This window comes from Dama dama, chromosome 29 (genome assembly GCF_033118175.1).
Source record: "Dama dama isolate Ldn47 chromosome 29, ASM3311817v1, whole genome shotgun sequence".
In the NCBI taxonomy this organism is placed as follows: Eukaryota; Metazoa; Chordata; class Mammalia; order Artiodactyla; family Cervidae; genus Dama; species Dama dama.
The window spans coordinates 11305293-11326862 of NC_083709.1; the positions used below are offsets into that span (position 1 = coordinate 11305293).

The 21570-nt window shown below is 39.4% G+C and overlaps 1 protein-coding gene across 5 annotated transcripts in view; it reads right to left on the bottom strand.

The window, feature by feature from the left end:
* NEK1 (NIMA related kinase 1) overlaps nt 1–21570 on the bottom strand; it is a 122630-nt gene that overhangs the window by 82865 nt on the left and 18195 nt on the right. For 4 of the 5 annotated variants that reach the window (XM_061132075.1, XM_061132074.1, XM_061132077.1 and 1 more), the window contains exons 10-15: nt 19499–19559; nt 16161–16312; nt 2748–2807; nt 2451–2510; nt 2309–2356; nt 2068–2142 (exon numbers count right to left, since the gene is read on the bottom strand). In XM_061132075.1, coding sequence (XP_060988058.1) covers nt 2068–2142; nt 2309–2356; nt 2451–2510; nt 2748–2807; nt 16161–16312; nt 19499–19559 — 456 coding nt within the window. The remainder of the gene's footprint in view (nt 1–2067; nt 2143–2308; nt 2357–2450; nt 2511–2747; nt 2808–16160; nt 16313–19498; nt 19560–21570) is intronic. The other variant, XM_061132076.1, reaches the window with a different exon arrangement.

Consider the following 21570-nt stretch of genomic DNA (forward strand, 5'->3'; position numbering starts at 1 on the left):
GGGAAAAGAAAAACATGACCAAATTCTAAACACTAATCATGAACTTGATATAAAATACTTGACCAGATCTCAGGGCCTGTACTCCGATAGGTTTTTATTCTCAGATCATAAAAGACATGGGTTGGTTATTTCAGACTGGGCCAAATCCTGACATTTCCTTATCATTCAGAGGGTAGTAAGGTCAATGTCACAGTACAGTGGATAGTACAGTAAAAAATGTGTGTGTGTTAGTCTCTCAGTCATGTCAACTTTTTGCCACCCCATGGACTGTAGCCTGCCAGGCTCCTCTGTCCATGGAATTCTCTAGGCAAAAATACTGGAGTGGGTTGCCATTCCCTTCTCCAGGGGATGTTCCTGACCCAAGGTTAGAACCTGGATCTCCTGTATTGCAGGCAGATTCTCAGATGAGAACTGTAGCCCTGGCTGACACCTTGGTTTCTGCCTGGTAAGACCCTGAGCAGGGGATCCACTATCCATGCCCACACTCCTGAGACAACTTAAGGCACATGGCTGTGCCTTAAGCCATGGAGTTTGTGGTCATTTATTGCACAGCAGTAAAAAATGACTATACGATTATTATGTAGTATCATCTGAGCCACCAGGGAAGACCATGTCTACATAAAACAGAGAAACTTTTATTCAAATCATAAATTTTAGGGAAAAAGAAACAAGTAAGAATGGTAATCAATTCTAGTTAATATCTACTTGGTGCCTAAACACCAAGTTTATTGAGATGGGTCCCAGGAAGTCAGTTTAAAGACCTTAAGTAATAGTTGTGGATTATGTGAATTAAAAATTACAATACAGAGGAATAATAGTATATATTCATTTATTACTGCTGTGCCATAAATGACCACAAACTCCATGGCTTAAGGCACACCCATGTGCCTAAGGTGTCTCAGGAGTGTGGGCATGGATAGCAGGTCCCCTGTTCAGGGTTTTACCAGGCAGAAACCAAGGTGTCAACCAGGGCTTCAATTCTCATCTGAGGCTCAGGAACCTATTCTGAGCGCACTGGTTCCTGGCAGAATTTATTTCCTTATGCTGTCATGGCTAAGTTTACCACGTTCTTGCTGGCTGTTGGTCAGAGAGCCAGCAGACGATCTCCCAGAGAATCCCAATACTTTCTTGCCATGTGAACAAGGGCTTTTTTCCAGGCCAGCAGAAGCTGTCCCCCTGACCTTCTAACCTTTCAGCCTGCCATGAGGGAGTCTTATAATAAAGCAGTGATGGGACCACAGGAGTGAATATCGCATCAGCAATGCCATGGGACACAGCCTGACCAAGGTGGCTGCTACACTCCAAATTCAGTCTCCCCCACACTCCAGGGGAGGGGAGAGCATTAGGTGTAATACCTGGAGTCAAGAATTTGTGGACCACCTTAGAATTCAGCCTACCACAGATTTGGAAAGGATGCTGTGAGTGCAAGAGAGAAAACGCAAGATTCAGACTGGCAGAACAACGAAAGGAAAAGGAAGTTAACATGTGAGCCCTTGAGAATCAACCTCTGTGCACTGCTCTTGAAATTTTTCTTTTAAATGAAGAAATTAAGGCTCAGAAAAGTAACTTGCCCAAGGTTATACAGTCTGGATCTGCCTAAAGAAAATGTCTGAACTAACCTATCTAGGTCCATGGCTAGCTGGGTCACTGGTCATCTAAGTAAATGCTTGCAGTGGGGAGTGGGAGTAGGGAGGGCAGGCGGGCAGGGGCCATCAGGTGAAGAGAATACAAATGTGGGGACGAAGCTGCAGCAGCCGTGTGCAGTGGGGAGACTGCGGTCTGGGTCCTCAGCTCTGTGTGACTAGAGCGCACAGCCAGGTGTGTGATTTTAAAAAGATGGCATAGGAATGGTGAATCACAGCCTTCTCAGCAAACTTTTTAAGCAATTTTAACTGTCACACACAAATTATCAGTACAAGTTACATAAATATGTGCGGGAAAACTAAGAAGTCCTAACAGATGCTGAAAAACTCTAGTAGAAACAAGCCAGGTGTATACATTTCACACAGCAGGGTGAAACCCGAGTTAAAGAGCAGCAGTGTACATGCACGGGTACCCAAGACCTACCTTCATTTCACCGCTTCCACCAGCACTCAGCACATTTCTCCAGCCTTGTTCCCTGGCCCTATTTATTCTCTCCAACTTTGAGGGGAAAGAAACATATAAAAAACCATTTCAAGTATTTAATATAAAGCACATGAAATATACTTAGTAATAAAATGGAAACCAGTGTATTCCTTTAAAAAAGGGGGGGCATGTGTGTGGGGAGGTGGTGGAGCGTGCTGGGGAAAATGGACGATCCTCTCACCCTTTCCTTTTCCTGTCTTTTCACCTGCTCAGCCTTCAGCAGACTAACCTGCAATAATTTTAAAGACAAACTTCTTAGAATTCTTAAAACAATTATCATCTCCAACTTGGCTGGAAAAGAAAAGTAACAGTGAAATAACTACCTGATCCTTAGGTTTCTTTTCTTTTTCAGTCAATTCCAATCTTCTTTTTCTTGGTGCTTCCTTAAATTAAAAAAAAAGAAAAAAATCAATAATAAATACTACTTTTTCTAGCTTAATCAGTAAAGTTAGCATACCGATGGTAGACGTATATCCTGGAAGGTTTAAAAACAGAAATAAGTTAAGAGGTATTTGTTTGAAAGAAATAAGGAGGAAAGGTTTGGAGGTTTTATAAAATTTGTTCTTTTTTCGTAATTAGTTTTCCAAAGCTGTAAAATAAGCAGACAGATGTCTTTATACCTCAAACAGTTTCCTCCTTTCTTCTCCAGGATTCACTTTCTTCACTGGGGTTTGATGGGCCTGGACAGAAAGTAAAACTACAAATTAACTAGGATTTTGAGGTATCCATTTGAAAAATTCAAATGTATGGAAATTTAAAATAAGAAAAAAGTAAAAAAATAAATAAATAAAATAAGAAAAAAGTAAAGCCAATACTGCCATAACTCTCTTTCAAAATACATCATCCCTCAAAAAAAAAAGGAACCACTTAAGTGTCTGATACACTATTTGTTCAAAAAAGAGAAACACGGGATCCAAAGAAATCATCCAGTAAAAACAGTACTCAGATAGAGATGCTAACTGTAAGTTCTCTAACGTTATAAAAACAGAATGTCATCTAGAAAGACCAACTCTGAAGAAATTTTTCTTTAAAAAAAAAAAAATGAAATAAGAGTTAACACTTAACTTCTCTCCCTACCTCCAGATATAACCATTGTTAACATTTTCTTAAGTATCCTTTCAGAGACTGCTTTATGAACATGAATACACACATAACTATATACATGTGTATATACATACACACATAGTCTTAGCTTTTTATACTTTTTACATAAATATAATAAATAATGTGTTATGATGGAAAAATGTTTTTCACTATTAACAATGCTCCCTGACATTTCCACATTGTGGTAAACAATTTAACAATGGTGATATTCCAAACCATGGATATAATTAATTTATTCAACTACTCTTGAAGGAAGGACATTGGGTTGGTTCCAATTTTCCCCCATACTGTTAGAAACATTCTTGTAGGTACATTTTGTATCATATACAAGTCTTTCAGAAGGGCAATTTGTAGATGGAATCATAAAGTAATAATGAAATTAAAGTGTTGAGAAAAACTGCCACCTCAAGAAGCTGCATCAACTAATATTCCCATCAAGGAATTCATTTTCTCATAACGTCACAAATAGTGAGCATTATCAATGTCTTAAATTTTTAATATCTGGAAAGACTAAGAACACTTTCCAGTATATTAGATAATTACATTTCTTCTTTAATACACTAATTGTTCGTCTTATTTTATAGTTACTCTAATTTTATGGGCTATTTGCATATTATGAAAAATAAAGAGCATTTTAGATTTGCAAATTTTTTTTACATTTTGTCTTTGAACAGCTGTTTATTGTATCTTAAACTGTACAGAAGTCTGTAATGTATATAGTTAAATCTGCCAGTCTTTTCCTTTATGCTGTCGGCATAAACTATTTTACTAAAGAAGACATTTCAGACCTCATTTGCTTCTGCCACTTGGATAGTTTCATTTTTATATTCAGAAGTTATATATAATCTAACTTAAATTTAGATTTTAAAATATTAAAGTTAGATTTTTATTTTTAGATTTATCTGGAATAAATTTTTGTTCATGGAATGATTGGGAATCTAATGTTTTTCTCTGGAAAATCCAGTTATCTCATAACCATTTCTTGGCTGATACATCTTTTTCCACAATGGTCTGAAATGCCTCATTAATCACATAATAAATTCAAATACACATTAATCACACAATAAATTCCAATTTCTGGAATTCTCTATGTCATCTATCCATCTTCTTTTTTTTTTAAACTATGATATAAAGCCCCTATAAAAAAGTAGATAAAGGAGATACACAGAGGTTCGCAAAAATAAAGGAAAAACCCAATAACTACTACCCAAGTCAAGAAACAGAATATTGTCAACACACAGAAACCCTCCACATGTCCTTCCACAAGACAGACAGCCACCATCCCCACTTTACTAATCACTACCTGACTTGTCTCTGTTGCTTTCCCACTTGAATACATGTTCCTAAACAATATAGTTTTGTTTTTTTTTAATGTTCTGATTTCTATATAAATGGAATCATACAACATATATTCCCCTGTATCTCACTTCTGTTGCTCAACACTATTTTCAGAATAACCCTTGTTATTATGCTTATTTATTTGCATTTGCTTTCTTCATTGATAAATAACATTCCACTGATGTGGAGTCCTTTCTTGCACAGTTATCCTGCACTTTTCACAGCAGGGCTATCCTATAGTAATTGAGGGAGTGTCTATTTCCTTTTCTAATTATTCACTGTCACATGCTCAACTTCTATCAGGCCATGTCACTGAATTCATTAACAGTGTTCTGCTGCTTCAAAAGGATTTTCTAGGTAGGGAATCATATCTGTAAATGTCTGTATTTTCTCATCTCTCCCAATATTTATGTTTCTTATTTCTTTCTCTTTTTAATTTCATAGGCTAGGCTTCTGGAATAACATCAAATAACAGTATCATTATAAACATCTTTGTCTTGTTCCTAACTTTAATGTAAATGCTTCCAATTTTTCATCATTATGTATAATGCCTGATGTAGGTTTCTGGTATATATAACTGGGTCAAGTTAAGAATTTTCACCTCTATTTCTTGAATCAAAGAAATTTGAATTTTTTTCAAAAACCACTTTATTGAGGTATGAGGGACATATAAAACGTTATACATGGTTAATGTAAACAACCAAATAAATTTTTATAGTTAAATTCTACTGAACTTTCAGTATCTGAGATAATTCATATATGATCTTTTTTTTTTTTAATTTGTTTTTATTTTTATTGGGCTCTAGGGGATGGGATGGGGAATACCTCTGGAAGTTATGTCCCACTAGGAAGATGTCCATTCTAACTTTCCTGGGATAGCTTTCGGAGCTTTTTCTTTTTCTTGGAGCCACTGCTCTTGCTGGCAGCAGCCTCTTCAGGTCCACTGCTGAGTGGCTCCTCCTTGGACAATTTCCGCTTTTTCTTGGGGACCCTCTTGTTTTCTGACTCATCAGGGTCAGTAACTGTTTCCTCTTTGGGAAAAGATTTCTTCCTCTTGGGAAGACTTCCAGTACCAGCTGTCTCTTCAAGATCACTACTAACTAGCTCTTCCTTGGAAAAAGATTTCTTTTTTGGGGGTTTGGACAAAGAGACAGATGGGTCTTCCATTCCATTCTCCTAAAGAGCCTCCTGGGGCTTTTGCTTTCTCTTCTTTTAGGGTCTTTCACTTGTCGCCTCACACTCCTCCAGGGCACTGCTATTTTCTGAAAAAGCCAGGGCAATTGCAGCCAGCCTTTTCTTTTCCTTCTTCAAGCATTTCTTCTCCTGTTTCTCGAGCTTCCTAGTAATCTCAGCAGCTGCTTCCTCTGGCTGAACCATTGCCTCCTTCATGACATCCAGATTCTTTCGGGGAATCTCTCTAGTCTCATAGAAGGACAGTCGCTCCTCAACTTGTTCTTGAAGCTTCTCCCCAAAAACACTGGTGGGCACCTCAGAAAAGCAATCGATTCATGAGGCAATACTGCGTTTGTTTGCCAGGTATCGGGAGATGCGACCTTTGTTCTTGGCAGCTGCTCGGCCAATGAAGGTAGAGTGGAAAATGAGTCCGTATTTTGGGGTGTTACCCCTTGTCTTCAAGGCTCTGGAAACTTGGTCCCTTTGCTGGGCCCAGGGAATCACTCAGACACCAGGACTGGCCAAATATGTGATTTTTTCCCTCTAGTCTACTAACAGTGAAATTAACCAGTTTCCTACTGTTGAACCATCTTTCCACTCCTGAAATGTATCCTATTTAGTAAGTTTTGAATTACTCTTTTGATAAATTGCTTGATTTAACTTTTTTTAAAAACATTTTTAAGGATTTCTGCATGTGTGCTCCTAAGTATAAATGACTCATGGATTTCTTTCTTTTATATCCTGTGCTAGCTACTCAATTTTGTGATCAACATCCCCTACTACAGGGGAAAATTTTTCAAACAATTCAAAGTATAGTTCTAAATATACCAAAAACAGATTAAAAGTATTTACAGAAAACTCTTAAGTTATGTATCATGCATCAGTTTTTAAATTTTCCAGCTACCTTAGGAAAAAATATATAAAAAGAAACACTGTATAAAAATATTCACCTGTTAGGTTTCAATTCAAAGGAAAGGAAATGTTACTTTAAAAAGTTATTTCAGTGATCATTTACATTATTATAAAAATAACTCAGCATTTGATTAAATCAGTAAAGTATCTCCACTAACAATTCCATTTCAGTAGTGGCTGTATTTTGACAAAAGTCAATGTTATAAAAAATTACTTTCATACTGCTTCAATTTCCTAAATTTTTTAAAATGACTACAACAGATAAGCACGAAAACTCTAAAAGTGAATTCAGAATAATATAAAAAAATATAATTCACAATCAATATGAAATTAATAAAATTAATCAAATTAATCCCAACAGATCACTGTTAAGATACATTGTATAGCTTACAACATACAAAAAAGAAGTAGAAAGTGATCAAAAGTTTTCTTTCACTAAAACAAAAAAGATATTTAAAATTTCTGCCCACTTTAGAAAGCAACATGAGACGGGTGGATGAAGTCAGAGACTGGGGTTGACATGTACACATTGCTGCTGCTGCTAAGTCACTTCAGTTGTGTCGGACTCTGCGACCCCATAGATGGAAGCCCTCCAGGCTCCTCCGTCCCTGGGATTCTCCAGGCAAGGATTCTGGAGTGGGCTGCATTTCCTTCTCCAATGCATGCATGCATACTAAGTTGCTTCAGTCGTGTCTGACTCTATGCGACCCTATGGACAGCAGCCTACCAGGCTCCTCTGTCCACAGGATTCTCTAGGCAAGAGTACTGGAGTGGGTTGCCATGTCCTTCTCCAGCATGCACACACTACCATGTATAAAACAGATAACAGTAAGAACCTATGGTCTAAACAGGAAACTCTCCTCAATGCTCTGTGGTGATCTAAATGGGAAGGAAACCCAAAAAAGGGGACTAATGCATACAAAAAGCTGATTCACTTTGTTGTATAGCAGAAACTAACACAGCATTGTAAAGCAACTATATGCCAATAAAAATTTATTAAAAAAAAAAGAAAGCAACATGATACATAATTTCAACCTAACTTCCTCCTTAGGAAATGCAATTAATTTAATGACTACATTATTTAACTTGAGCACAATAAAATGATGGTATTTAAACTATGTGATACCATCAAATGGGTTGATACACTGGTAAGAGGAGAATAATGATTTTCTTATACTGTGTTTTGTCATTTTAATTAAATGACCATCATAAAATATCCATTTTATAGATGTTTTAACTCAAAGTTACATTAGCAATGTGATAAGTGGTATTAAATCTCACCCAATGACTATTAACAAATAATAGCTTTGCTCCCTGACAAAATGACAGAAGCAGCAGGTTCTCAGAACTATACGACCTCCTCACTGTGTTATTAGATCCAAACTCCTAACCAAACTTAGGTTAGTTATTTCAATTTTCACTTAAGCCAACCATGTATCTCACCACCTAACCCCATTAACACTAGGGTTAATGAGATGACAATAATACTGAAATACTTAAAGAACAGAAGCTTTCAAACTTTTTCTAAAAGCAACCCACAGTAAGAAAGATAGTTCACATTCAGACCCAATAAAGATACACACACACATTCCATAAAATACTTTTACTGTGTGTAACTGAGTCTGTTACTTTCCATTCTATTACTTAAAAAAAAAGTCCCCGCTCCTCACTCACTAAAATGATTATGCCATACACACTGAGGAAACCAGATCTGAAAGAGACACGTGCACCCCAATGTTCATTGCAGCACTATTTATAATAGCCAGGACACAGAAGCAACCTAGATGCCCATCCGCAGATGAATGGATAAGGAAGCTGTGGTACATATACACCATGGAATATTACTCAGCCATTAAAAAGAATTCATTTGAATCAGTTCTAATGACATGGATGAAACTGAAGCCCATTATACAGTGTGAAGCCAGAAAGATAAAGGCCAATACAGCATACTAACGCATATATATGGAATTTAGAAAGATGGTAATGATAACCCTATATGCAAAACAGAAAAAGAGACACAGATGTACAGAACAGACTTTTGGACTCCGCGGGAGAAGGCGAGGGTAGGATGTTTCGAGAGAACAGCATTGACACATGTATATTATCTAGGGTGAAACAGATCACCAGCCCAGGCTGGATGCATGAGACAAGTGCTCGGGGCTGGTGCACTGGGAAGACCCAGAGGAATCGGGTGGAGAGGGAGGTGGGAGGGGGGATCGGGATGGGGAATACATGTAAATCCATGGCTGATTCACATCAGTGTATGACAAAAACCACTACAATATTGTAAAGTAATTAGCCTCCAACTAATAAAAATAAATGAAAGAAAAAATGATTATGCCACCTCTAACAGACAGCAACCCCCACTTTTTAAAATAGCAGACTGCTTGTGGCTGCACTATTACTGAACTACAAGGGAAAAAACAGCTGTAGACAATGTTCTTCATGGTATTACAAACACAAAGTTAACATTTCAAAATATGTTTTATGTACATACAACTTAAACTAGTGGGGAACGCTACCCAGGAGCTTTGTAAAAACACATACTGCTTCCGTACAAGAGAATTACTTGGCAATAAACAGACCACACACTGCATGACTTCATTCACATGACACATTCAGAAGGAGCAAATCCACACAGAAGTAGACTAGCCCAGCGGTTGGTTGCCCAGGGCTATGGGGTTTGGCAGAGAACAGGGAGTGAATGCTAATGGAAAAGGATTTGAGGGGCAGCAATGAAGTGCTCTAAAACTGATTATGGGGATGGCTGCACAATTCTTGCAAATCCATTAGAAATCATTTAATTTCAGACTTTAAAAAAGGATGAATTATAGTATGTGAGTGATATCTTGATTAAGCTATTTTCAAAAAACATGTATCCTCAAGAGTTGCTGAATCATAATTTCTGGACACAGAGCCCTGCATTTTGACAAGTTTTGCCAGTTAACCCTTGCCTAGCAAATCTAGCACTGGTGTCAACATTTGTGAAAACACGACACTCAAAATCTTAAAAATATTAACCTGAGTGATAATGGCATGTCATTATACATGACCAGCTTTAAACTAGATTATACAACCATTTGCAACAAGAGAAAGTTTAACTAAGACACCTATGTACTCTTAGGTAAGTCACATGGAGGGAAAAATTATCTCTCGGTGCACCAGACTGTCCCAGATATAAGATGCTCAAATATTTGTGAAATAAAAATGCCAAAGGTGTTCCTCTGAGATCACATAGGTATTTTCAGAACACAATCTACAAAGAAGAGAAAAATATGTAAAACATCTGTACTAAAAGAAATGTGTTGTTTTGTGTTTTTTTGCTAAAATGAGAGCCAAAATACCGAAGCACATTCATGGAGCTCCCTCTGGTGGCTTAATAACCACTCCTTTTCTTTTAGAAAACAGCTGTAATTGTTACGGGAACTGGAACAAAGAAGGTCTTCAGGACATGCAGGGGCACTGGCAGTCTCAAATAGGAAAGTCCAACGATTGCCTCTGCTGTCAGAGCCGCCCTGAGCCTGCTGGTGCGGACACACTGAGGAGGGCAAGGCGGTCTGGCCTAGGGTGAGACTGAGTGGTGAGCAGCAGCCACACGGGAACAGACTCTGCAGGCAGGCGGAGAGGAGTGATGCTGACAGTGACCAGGAGTCAGCAGCGACTCCAACAGTGTGTAGTGAAACAGGACCCACAGCCTGCGGAGGCCGTGCGGCCCGGCACACACAGGTACACCCACTGATGCTGAGAAGCCCAGCAGACACCCACTTAGAGATGCAAGGACAGGACGGGTCTGGAGCTCGGGAGGAGTCCAGGCTCAAGATGCAGATCCGGGTGTGGATTTACAGGTGCTGTCAGAGAGTGAGGACGTCCGGGGGTGTCCACGGCCGGCCTCCTGAACCACTTGAGCATCCAAGTCAGAGACGTGTGGAGGAACTCAAACGGGAGGCGAGAAGAGCAGGTAGGCAGGGAGGGAGACAATTAGCAGAGTGGGACACTCTGGATTCAAGTGAACAAAAAGTTTAAAAAAGAGGGGTAACCAAGGTAACCGAAACTGAGGCAGAGGAAGAAGATACCTGACCACTGGACGGAACCACTGGGGCTCCCAGAAGTCCTTGCCAGGAGCAGTGACCCAACAGCTGTGACAGAGCAAGCTCTGGGCAGAGGGGGTTCAAGAGAGAAGGGGAAACAAGGAAGCAGAGACATTCAGACAAGGCTTCGGGAAGTTCTGCCATTAAAGGAGCAGAGATCCAGGGAAGTGGCTGGAGGGAGACATGGGAGGGAAGGAAGGGTTTTCTTAAGAAGACTGAAGATATGCTATGGATGGTTACCCACCAGGCTCCTCTGTCCATGGGATTCTCCAGGCAAGAAAAGTGGAGTGGGTTACCATTCCCTTCTCTAGGGGATCTTCCCGACCCACGGACTGAATCTGCCTGCATTGCAGGCAGATTCTTTACCATCTGAGCCACCAAGAAAGCCCATTTATTTGCTAACAGGAATGATTAAGGACAGAGGAAAAATATGATACAGGAGAGAGAGTGAAGTCCTTTAAAAGGCAAAAATAATAGTAAGAGATGGCATACAAACGACAAGGTCAACTCTAGATCAAAAGAGACAGATCCTCCAAGTATAAGGAAGAAAGCAGGAGACTGGCAACAGGTAGGACTGACAGGCAGGAGTGCTGCTGAGTGTGGGCAATTTTCCTCTACTTGGTTCTTTTTTCTCAGTGAAATAGGAAGCAACGTTCATCACCCTGAGGGGATAAACAAGGAAAAGGTAGGTGATGACCAACCATTGAAAGTAGGAGAGGAACTGGCCTGCGGAAACCTGATGAGGTGGGGTGACAGTGCTCACCTGACACTGTAGGTTTAAACTTTGAAGTGAGACCAGTTGAAGAGCTGCAGGCTTCCTCCAACCACACCCACTGGGCGGGGCAGTCAAACCCTTTGGAAACTATTACAATGAGAGAACATGAAATTAGAGCTGGAAAAGGAAAATAAAAACAAAGATGGGATGGACAATAATAAAACCAGGTAAGATCCATGGATCCAAACAGAACAAAGACATTTTCAAGGCAGGTTCTCAGAGACTAAGCTGGAAACACAGGAAGCAGTGGTCAGAGTGGGGTCCCTGTAATTGAGACTAGGAAGCAGGTGTTCTTCCCGATGACAAATGTGATGGCATGCCACAGGGGAGAGATCCAAAGTGAGGCAGGAGACAAGATCATCAAAGGGAACAATCAGAAAACAAAAAGGCAGTGCACCACCGAAAGGACCATCGTCTCAAGGCACTTGCAGTCACCAAGAACCGTGACATCACCGTGAAGAGTGAGGAGCAGCACGTGACACAGTCCGGTGGCAGTGCTGGGGAAGCCAGGGCGAGTCCGGCAACGACATCAAGGAACACAACGCCATCGTCCTCCTCCAGACCCAGCAGGACTGAGGGACTAGAGAGAAAATGGTCCCCGAGAAAGCCTCACAACAGGGTGTGTGACAAGCCAGGTTTTAGAGCAAAAAAGGTGCAGAGATCTTGACAAGTTGAGAATGCAGGGGATCTTGCTGACCATGGACTGGCTGAGGGCTCTGTGGAATAGTTCGGGTGCTCTGCAGAGGCAGGGGCTGGAGCACGGTAGGACCAGAGCCTCAGGGAGCTGAGAAACTATGTAATAAGGGGATGCCAGGAGTCCTGGGTGCCTTGTAGTACCTAAAGAAAAGAAGGCGAAAGGATATAATGGAACTCATCCATTTAGGCCTAATTATGTAACTACTAATAGTATGATTACCTATTAACAGAAAGAATGAAGCAGCTGGGCCAAAGAGGAAATTACACCTCGCTGTGGATATGTCTGGGGATGAAAAGTAAAATTTGATGCTGTAAAGAACAGTATTGCATAGAAACCTGGGATGTTAGGTCCACGAATCAAGGTAAATCGGATGTGGTCAAGCAGGAGATGGCAAGTGTAAACACTGACATCTTGGAATCAGTGAACAAAAATGGACAGGAAAGGATGAACTGAACTCAGATGACCATGATATCTACCACTGTGGGCAAGAATCCAACAGAAGAAATGGAGTAGCCCTCATAGTCAATAAGAGTTCCAAATGTAGTACTTGGGTGCAATCTCAAAAACAACAGAATGATCTCAGTTTGCTTCCAAGGCAAACCATTCAGTATCACAGTAATCCACGTCTATGCCCCAACCACTGATGCCAAAGAAGCTGAAGCTGATCAGTTCTATCAAGACCTCCTAGAACTAACACCAAAAAAAGAAGCCCTATTTATCACAGGGGACTGGAATGTGAAAGTAGGAAGTTAAGAAATAACTGGAGTAACAGGTAAGTTTGGTCTTAGAGTATAAAATGAAGCATGGCAAAGGCTAGTAGAATTCTGCCATGGGAACTCACTGGTCATAGCAAACAACCTTTTTCAACAACACAAGAGACGACTTTACACATGAACATCAGCAAATGGTCAATACTGAAATCAGATTGATTATATTCCTTGTAGCAGAAGATGGAGAAGCTGTATACAGTCAGCAAAAACAAGACCTGGAGTTGACTGTGGCTTAGATCATCAGCTCCTTATAGCACAATTCAGGCTTAAACTAAAGAAAGTAGGGAAATCCACGAGGCCAGTCAGGTACAACTTAAATCAAATCCTGTGAATATACAGTGGAGGTGACAAATAGATTCAAGGGATTAGGATCTAGTAAACAGAGTGCCTAAAGAACTATGGACAGAGGTTCGTAACAGTGTACAGGACGCAACAAACAAAACCATCCCAAAGAAAAAGAAATGTGAGAAGGTAAAGTGGTTGTCTGAGGAGGCTTTACAAATAGCTGAGGAAAGAAGAGCAGCAAAAAGCAAAGGAGAAAGGGAAAGGTATATCAACACTAAATGCAGACTTTCAGAGAATAGCAAGGAGAGACAAGAAGGCCTTTTTCAACGAACAGTGCAAAGAAAACAGAGGAGAAAACAGGGAAAGGCTTGAGATCTCTTCAAGAAAATGGGAGATATCAAAGGTACATTTCATCCAAAGATGGGCACAATAAAGGACAGAAATGGTAAAGATCTAATAGAAGCAAGAGAGATCAAGAAGAGATGGAAAGAATACACAAAAGAACTGTTTAAAAAAGACCTTAATGACCCTGATAACCACGATGGTTTGGTCACTCACCCAGAGCCAGACATTCTGGAGTATGAAGTTAAGAGGGCCTTAGGAAGCACTCCTGCCAATAAGCAAGTGGAGGTGATAGAATTCCAGCAGGCTATTTATTTTTTTTTTCCCTCCCCCCCCCCCCCCAGCAGGCTATTTAAAATCCTAAAAGATGATGCTATTAAAGTGTTACACTCAATATGTCAGCAATTTTGGAAAACTGAGAAGTGGTCACAGGACTGGAAAGTTCAATCTTCATCCCAATTCCCAAGAAGGGCATTACTAAAGGATGTTCAAACTACCAGATAATTGCACTCATCTCCCATATTAGTAAGGTTATGCTCAAAATCCTTCAAGCTAGACTTCAGCATTATGTGAACCGAGCCTGTGCAGTTGTTCAAACTAGGTTTAGGAAAGGCAGAGGAATCAGAGATCAAATTGTCAACATTCACTGTATCATAGAGAAAGCAAGAGAATTCCAGAAAAACATCTACTTCTGTTTCATTGACTATGCTAACACCTTTGATTGTGTGGATCATAAGAAACTGTGGAAACTCTTAAGGAGATGGGAATACCAGACCATCTTACCTGTCTCCTGAGAAACCTGTTTGTGGGTCAAGAAGCAACTGATAGAACCTTATATGGAACAACTGACTGGTTCAAAATTGAGAAAGGAGTATGACAAGGCTGTTTATTGTCACCCTGTTTATTTAACTTACACAGAGCCCATCATGTGAAATGCTGGGATGGATGAGTTACAAGCTATAATTAAGATTGCCAGGAGAAATATCAACAACCTCAGATAGGCAGATGATACCACTTTAATGGCAGAAAGCGAAGAGGTACTAAAAAGGTCTCCTGATGACGGTAAAAGAGGAGAGTGAAAAAGCTGGCTTAGAACTCAATATTAAGAAAATTAAGATCATGGCATCCAGTCCCATCACTTCATGGCAAACAGAAGGGAAAAACACGGAAGCAGTGACAGATTTCCTCTTCTTGGGCTCTAAGATTGCTGCAGATGGTGACTGCAGCCATGAAATCAGAAGACAGTTGCTTTTTGGCAGGAAAGCTATGACAAACCTAGACAGTGTATTAAAAAGCAAAGACATCACCTTGCCGACAAAGGTCTGTATAGTCAAAGCTATGGTCTTTCCAGCAGTCATGTACGGATGTGAGAGATGGATCATAAAGAAGGCTGAGTGCCGAAAAATTGATGCCTTCGAACTGTGGTGCTGGAGAAGACTCTTGAGAGTCCCTTGGACTGCAAGGAGATCAAACCAGTCAATCCCAAAGGAAATCAACCCTGAGTATTCATTGGAAGGACTGATGCTGAAGCTGAAGATCCAATACTCTGGCCACCTGATGCGAAGAGACGACTCATTAGAAAAGACCCTGATGCTGGGCAGGAGCAAAAGGGGGTGACAGAGGATGAGGCTGGATGGCATCACTGATTCAATGGGCATGAACTTGGGCAAACTGCGAGAGATGGGAAGAGACAGGGAAGCCTGGCATGCTGCCGTACATGGGATCACAAGAGTTGGACACAACTTTGCAACTGAACAAAAACAACAAACACAACAATGAAAAAAAGTAAAATCCACAAACCCAGGGTGCCAGCTGTCACAGTGCCCTTCAGCTGGAAATTTACCCTTCACTGCCCGGTTCAAGACCTTATAGCGGGACAGTGCACACATCAGGCATGCCAAAGACAAAGAACCCCCTACTGCGAGGCTTGTCTTACAGCACTCTGCACACCTGTGTACTTAAACCTTTTTCTGCACATTTGTGTAGATGCACGTGCAGACGCAGAGCAAAACCAACAGTGCCACATTCCAGAGAATACAGTGGCTACAGACATGAAGAAAAATGACAAATTCTTGCAACTAATCTATGTTTTCAGGCACAGCACCTAAATGCTACAGGCCTTAATTTTCTTTTGAGACATGACAGACCGTAAGGTCATATCCCTCCACATATTTAATTATCTCATCATGAATCCTTAAATTCAAATTTTCCCCAGATTTTTATGATGTTTATCTCAGATGATCATTTACTTTATGCAAAAAACAAATGGTTCCGCTTAGGTTATTCAACAATGATTTCACTTACAATGTTACTTTCTTTTTACTGCACCAACTACTTTACTTAATGTATTTACTTAATGTCTCTTCATGCCTTCTGTAAGTCTCCTAAGTTTTAGAAGACTGGTGAAGCATAGAATAGCAATGCTCTTTAATAACTTAATAAAAACAATCCTAAAGACTTCAAGATTAACTGAACTGAGCTGCAATAAAATAAGGTCAAACTGAACATGTTACTAATACACAGTTTGTAACATCATCACCACATCATACCTGTTTATATTTCTGGAGTGGTTTCCTTTCATGCAATTTTTTATCTACATATTTCTTATTTGTCAAAGGTATTCCATATTTAGCAGCAGGCTTTGTAATTTTCTGAGCAGACATAACAGAAGCCAAGCTTTGTCCTGAAGCTGGTCTTTTAACTACATGAGAAAATAATACAAAGAATTATATTCAGAGTTCTTAGTGTTCAAATCTTTAATTTCAAAATTCTTCAACACAGAACTTTTTCATGTTCACAATCACTGACAGCGTTCAGTTTGAGACTCTTCACTAAACATCTCCTTCACTCCTTACCACGTGTCAATGTCTTCATCATGACTATTTTACACTAAAGCCACTTTCTGAAAGAAGCAATAAGCGACACTCCTCTAAGATGCTGAAATTTCTCATACAGAAAAAGCACATCCCTAAAACTGATGGTGGATGATGATTGTACATGTCTGTGAATATACTAAAGCACACCGAATCATTGACTTTAAATGGATGAAGTGAATTTTAAGCGGATTACATTTCAATATTTCAATAAAGATGTTAAAAATAAAGTTTATAAAGAACATTCCATATCTTAGAAATTACTCTCAAAATCAGAACATAAACTTCAAGAGCAACTGTTAAACAGTAACTCCATCACTATGAGAATTAATATTTGCTTCTTATATAGTCTGAGTAATGCCTACATCTACAGACCCACTGAAAAAAAGGAACTTTAAAAAGAATCACTATTAACTTAGGGTCCCAGGAAACAAGTACGTTTATGCACTGCTGGTAGGAGTAGAAACTGGTCAAAATGTTCAGAGACCAACGTATATCAAGAACAATGTTTACAGGGGCTCTGTATCAATCTAGAGGGATGGGATGGGGAGGGATGTGGGAGGGAGGTTCAAGAGGGAGGGGATATATGTATACCTATGGCTGATTCATGTTGAGGTTTGACAGAAAACAACACAATTCTGTAAAGCAATTATCCTTCAATTAAAAAATAAATTTAAAAAAGAACAATGTTTAATTGATGTCAAAAAACTAATCAGAGAACCACAAAAATATACACACATTCAGCATTATATATCAATATCCAACTTTTACTGAAGCCTAGACAGGGTTCAGTCTTAGAACAATGACAAACTGAAGATAAGCTGTTCAGACTAAAGTAATGAAAATGGAAGTCCAGACTTCACGTTCCTGAGACTAAGGGGGGTCAGAGCCCCGGCTGCACGAGGCCTCCCAGTGGTCCTTTCCGCCCTGACTCGCTCTCCCTGCTCAGCCCTGCTCCCACCCCGTCTGCCCTCCACCCCAGGGCTACACCCTGTCCCAGAACCACGTGATCCACCTCTGCAAACCAGCGCGCTTCTTCTATAGCAGGGGAATGGAGAAAAAATTTAACTAGGCGTTTACAAGGAAACACTACCACTAAACTCTGTTCAAAGAATATTTAACTGCATTAGAAAATGATCAAGATATAATATTGTGAAATAAAAAAAAATCTTTCCTTGTAACACAACCCCAATTTCCAATCATTATGCATCTGTTATCATTGAAATATATATACCAAATAAAACAGTCTGTATTAAGAGTAGGGTAATTTTTATTTTCTTCTTTTTGATTTTTATAATGACATACTACTCACACAATTTAGTGAATGCTTATAAAATTAAAGCAACATTAGCCATTTGACTGGCAGTTTATATTCACAATTGAAGTGTGTAGAAAATCTGAGAAACTGATACAGTATATTACAGTAAGTTTTTCTAAACACATACTTCAACTGTATTGAGACAGGAATTAGGAAATGTGAGGAAAAAAACTTTCCCTCTGAGAACTGTAAGCTTCTTTTCGAAAACAGATACAGTCACACCACTGGAACTTGGCTGCATATATTAACATAACCACATGTGTGCCAGAAAAGGGGCAAGAGGCACCCAAGCACAAACAGGAGGGGTCCCAGGAGACCACAGGAACAGTACCCTGCACCCCAGAGAAGAAGGAGGGCTACTCAGCTCTCATCTGGCTTCTGAGTGTTCCCCCTTTCAGAGATGCGCTTCCCAGGAGGAGGAAGCTTCCTGCCAGGACAGGAGCCCATGAGGGGCTCAAGGCCAGGAGCAAGACAACTCCTTGTATCACACACTCCTTGTGTCATACACGCCTCCATCCAGCTCCTCCCACTAGGGAACCCTGCTCCACTGCCTCGGAGGCTCATCCACTGGGAAGACCGTGCTGACCCAGGGATTCCTGTCTGTGTGACAAGGAGGCTTTGATGAAGATGTGACTTCTCATGAGGCAAGAGCGCCAGGAGGGACATGCTGACCCTGCCTTATGTCTGTCTCATGAACATGGTTCCCACTGGGCTGATCGCCAGGATGGCCAGCTTCTGTCGGCTCAGAGGATGAGCCCCAGGGTGTTTAAGAAGAGCTGACACAATTGGCCTTCCCAAGAACACATTGCCACACCCTGTCCAGCTGTTAGGGACTCAAGTTTTATGATATGGGATTCATTTTTATTAATGTATTTATACTCACAATGGAGTAAGACATGCAAAGCATTATGCTTAAAAAACAACAATCTTCAAGTCTTAATAACTTCCACGGATTTCAGAAATCCATCTGAAATCACTCCATGGGGAAAAAATGATTTCCCTCTCACAAAAATATATACATAAACAATATATAACCACACTGACAATCCAACAAATACTCCACTGCTGCTGGCCCATATTTAAAGAATAACTATCCTTGCTAAGGTGTCTGACTTCACATTGATTTACTTTTAAAGTACTTTACAATAAAAAATATTTCTTAAAGAAAATTATTTTACATCAAGATTTGCACTGGAGCTTCCCTGGTGGTACAGAAGATAAGAATCTGCCTGTCAATGCAGAGGACATGGGTTTTACCTGTGGTCAAGGAAGATTCCACATGCCTTGGGGCAACTAAGCCCACGCTCCACAACTACTGCTGCAACAAAAGCCAGTGAAGACCCAGTACAATCAAAAATAAAAAAATAAATTAAAAAAAAAAGGATTTGCAAAAAAAAAAGAAAAGGATTTGCACTTAGGGCATTTTATAACATTTCATAACAATATTCTCAGAATATGAGCTGAACACTTGAGTAAGAAAGATTTCAAAACAGAATTCATTTAAATGAAGGCAGATAATAAATGGAAACTTTGTTATTAACTCATCACATATCATAAAAAAATTTTAGATTCATTTCCTCTGGATTAGATTTATCATACAACTACCTCAACTTCTTGTATCTACAAATATCTCCAATATAATTAGTATACTGATTATCACAAACACAGGAAAGGATTCATGTTAAACTCCACTTACCTGGTAGAGGTTGCGCTCCAAACTTGGAAAATGTTTTTAGACAAAATTCTTCCGCAATAAGCTTAAATTGAAAGAGGTGGGGGGAAAGTTAGAAAAGATGTGAAATTTTCAAATTAAAAAAAAACCTAGCCATTAATCAAAATATTTTTTTTCTTTTTCAGTCACAATTATGTTGCCAAATAAACTGTACTAAAACTTAAATTGTCCATTCATCAAATTTCTCCTATGTTAATTTCTTCCCAATCTTACCAACTTATTTATCATTTCTGTGGACAAGCTTTCTTCTAGAATTAATCAAATGCAGATATATAGCAGAAAAATCGTAAGAAGAAAAGAACATTTTTGGTGAAGAGTGAAATCTAAGTGGTGGTTACACAACGAGATACCATGTATACACTAAACGTGTCTGTCAAATACTCTTGTTACTAGTAGCCATCATCTGCCCTCTTTTCTTTCCATGTTACATATTCTGTGTATATCAGGCTTGAGTATTTTCTTTTGTTGCTGGCTAGCTGAATTCCCGACTCATTGGAAAGGACCCTGATGCTGTGAAAGACAAGGCAGGAGGAGAAGGGGACAACAGAGGATGAGATAGTTGGATGGCAACGCTGACTCAACGGACACGAATTTGAGTAAACTCCAGGAGTTGGTGATGGACAGGGAGGTCTGGCGTGCTGCAGTCCATGGGGTCGCAAAGAGTCAGACATGACTGAGTGACTGAACTGAACTGAGCTGAATTCCAGTGCTTCAGCCTTGAGACTATATGTCTGTCCTAATTGTTGGTATGGGAGAAAACAAACTCAGAGAGACTGACTGAAGTCATTCTTTCTTCTCCAGTAGCTGTCAAAAACAAGAGCACACTGCAACATAAATCTGTGCTTGAAAATGCTATTTGTAACAAAGGAGTCTTGTAAAACACCCACACTTCAGAGACTGTAGCTATGTCCTATATTAGTGGCCTCTAACTGCCAAATTTTAACTGGCTTTCTTGCTTACTAATGTATTCTCTTGGTAGTAACAGTTAAATTCACATCTCTGTTTCCTGAAGATTATTTGCTCATATGGATATTCTGTAAAAAGTCAGAAGAAATAAGACACTTCCCTCTCATCTCATGAACATTTAAAGTAATAAAACTATGATTTTACTAGATATTTGATTCATAGAAGAGTTTAATAGTGATCATTTAAATCAACAAAGGTCACACAAATTATGTAAAATAATTCCACTTTCAGGTGACCATACTTATATACTAATTGACTTGGGACAGATTTTTGATAAATCGTGTTCAATTAAAATTCAACTCAACAAGTATTTATTAAGCACCCGTATGCAAGTAGTAGAGGAGGAATCATGAGTCAGCAATCTATTATATATACATATACATGCCCACACACAGTGGTTTGCAATCTTCTACTAGAGAAAGAGCAATTATAAAGATAATATGTTAACACAGTAAAGTTATATTGATAATACTTAACATATATTGAGTATACTGAGTACTTAATATTAGACACTAAGCACTTCACAAGCATTATGATTTTTGACTATGGTAACCACTTCAAGACATTATTAATTAGATACATTTATAATCCCATTGTTCACAGGTGAGGAAAGGGAGGCAGATAAATTTTGAATAGTCTTACTGTTAGAAACCCAAGTCGGAGAATACAGAAAGATGGATACCAGGGCCAGGGCGAGGGGAAGGGGAGTTACTGATTAATGGGTATAGACTCAGTTTTCCAAGAGGAAGAGAGACCTGGAAATGGATGAGATGACGGGTGCACAGCACTATGAACGCACTTAATTGTACACTCAAAACTGGTGACATTAATAAATTTTATCTTGTATCTATTTTACCAGAATAAAAAAACTGGAAAACAAAACAACAGAAACTGAAGAGACAGAGGAATAACTCTGATATTTTGACTTATATTAAGAAATACATACTTGGTCAGCACTCAGTTCCTGGCACACAGCTCCTAAAATCCTTGAAATTTCCTCAGTGGGAAGCAAAGATGCCTTTTGTTGTTTAAAACAAGCCCGTTTGAGACACACCAAAATTTGTTAATGA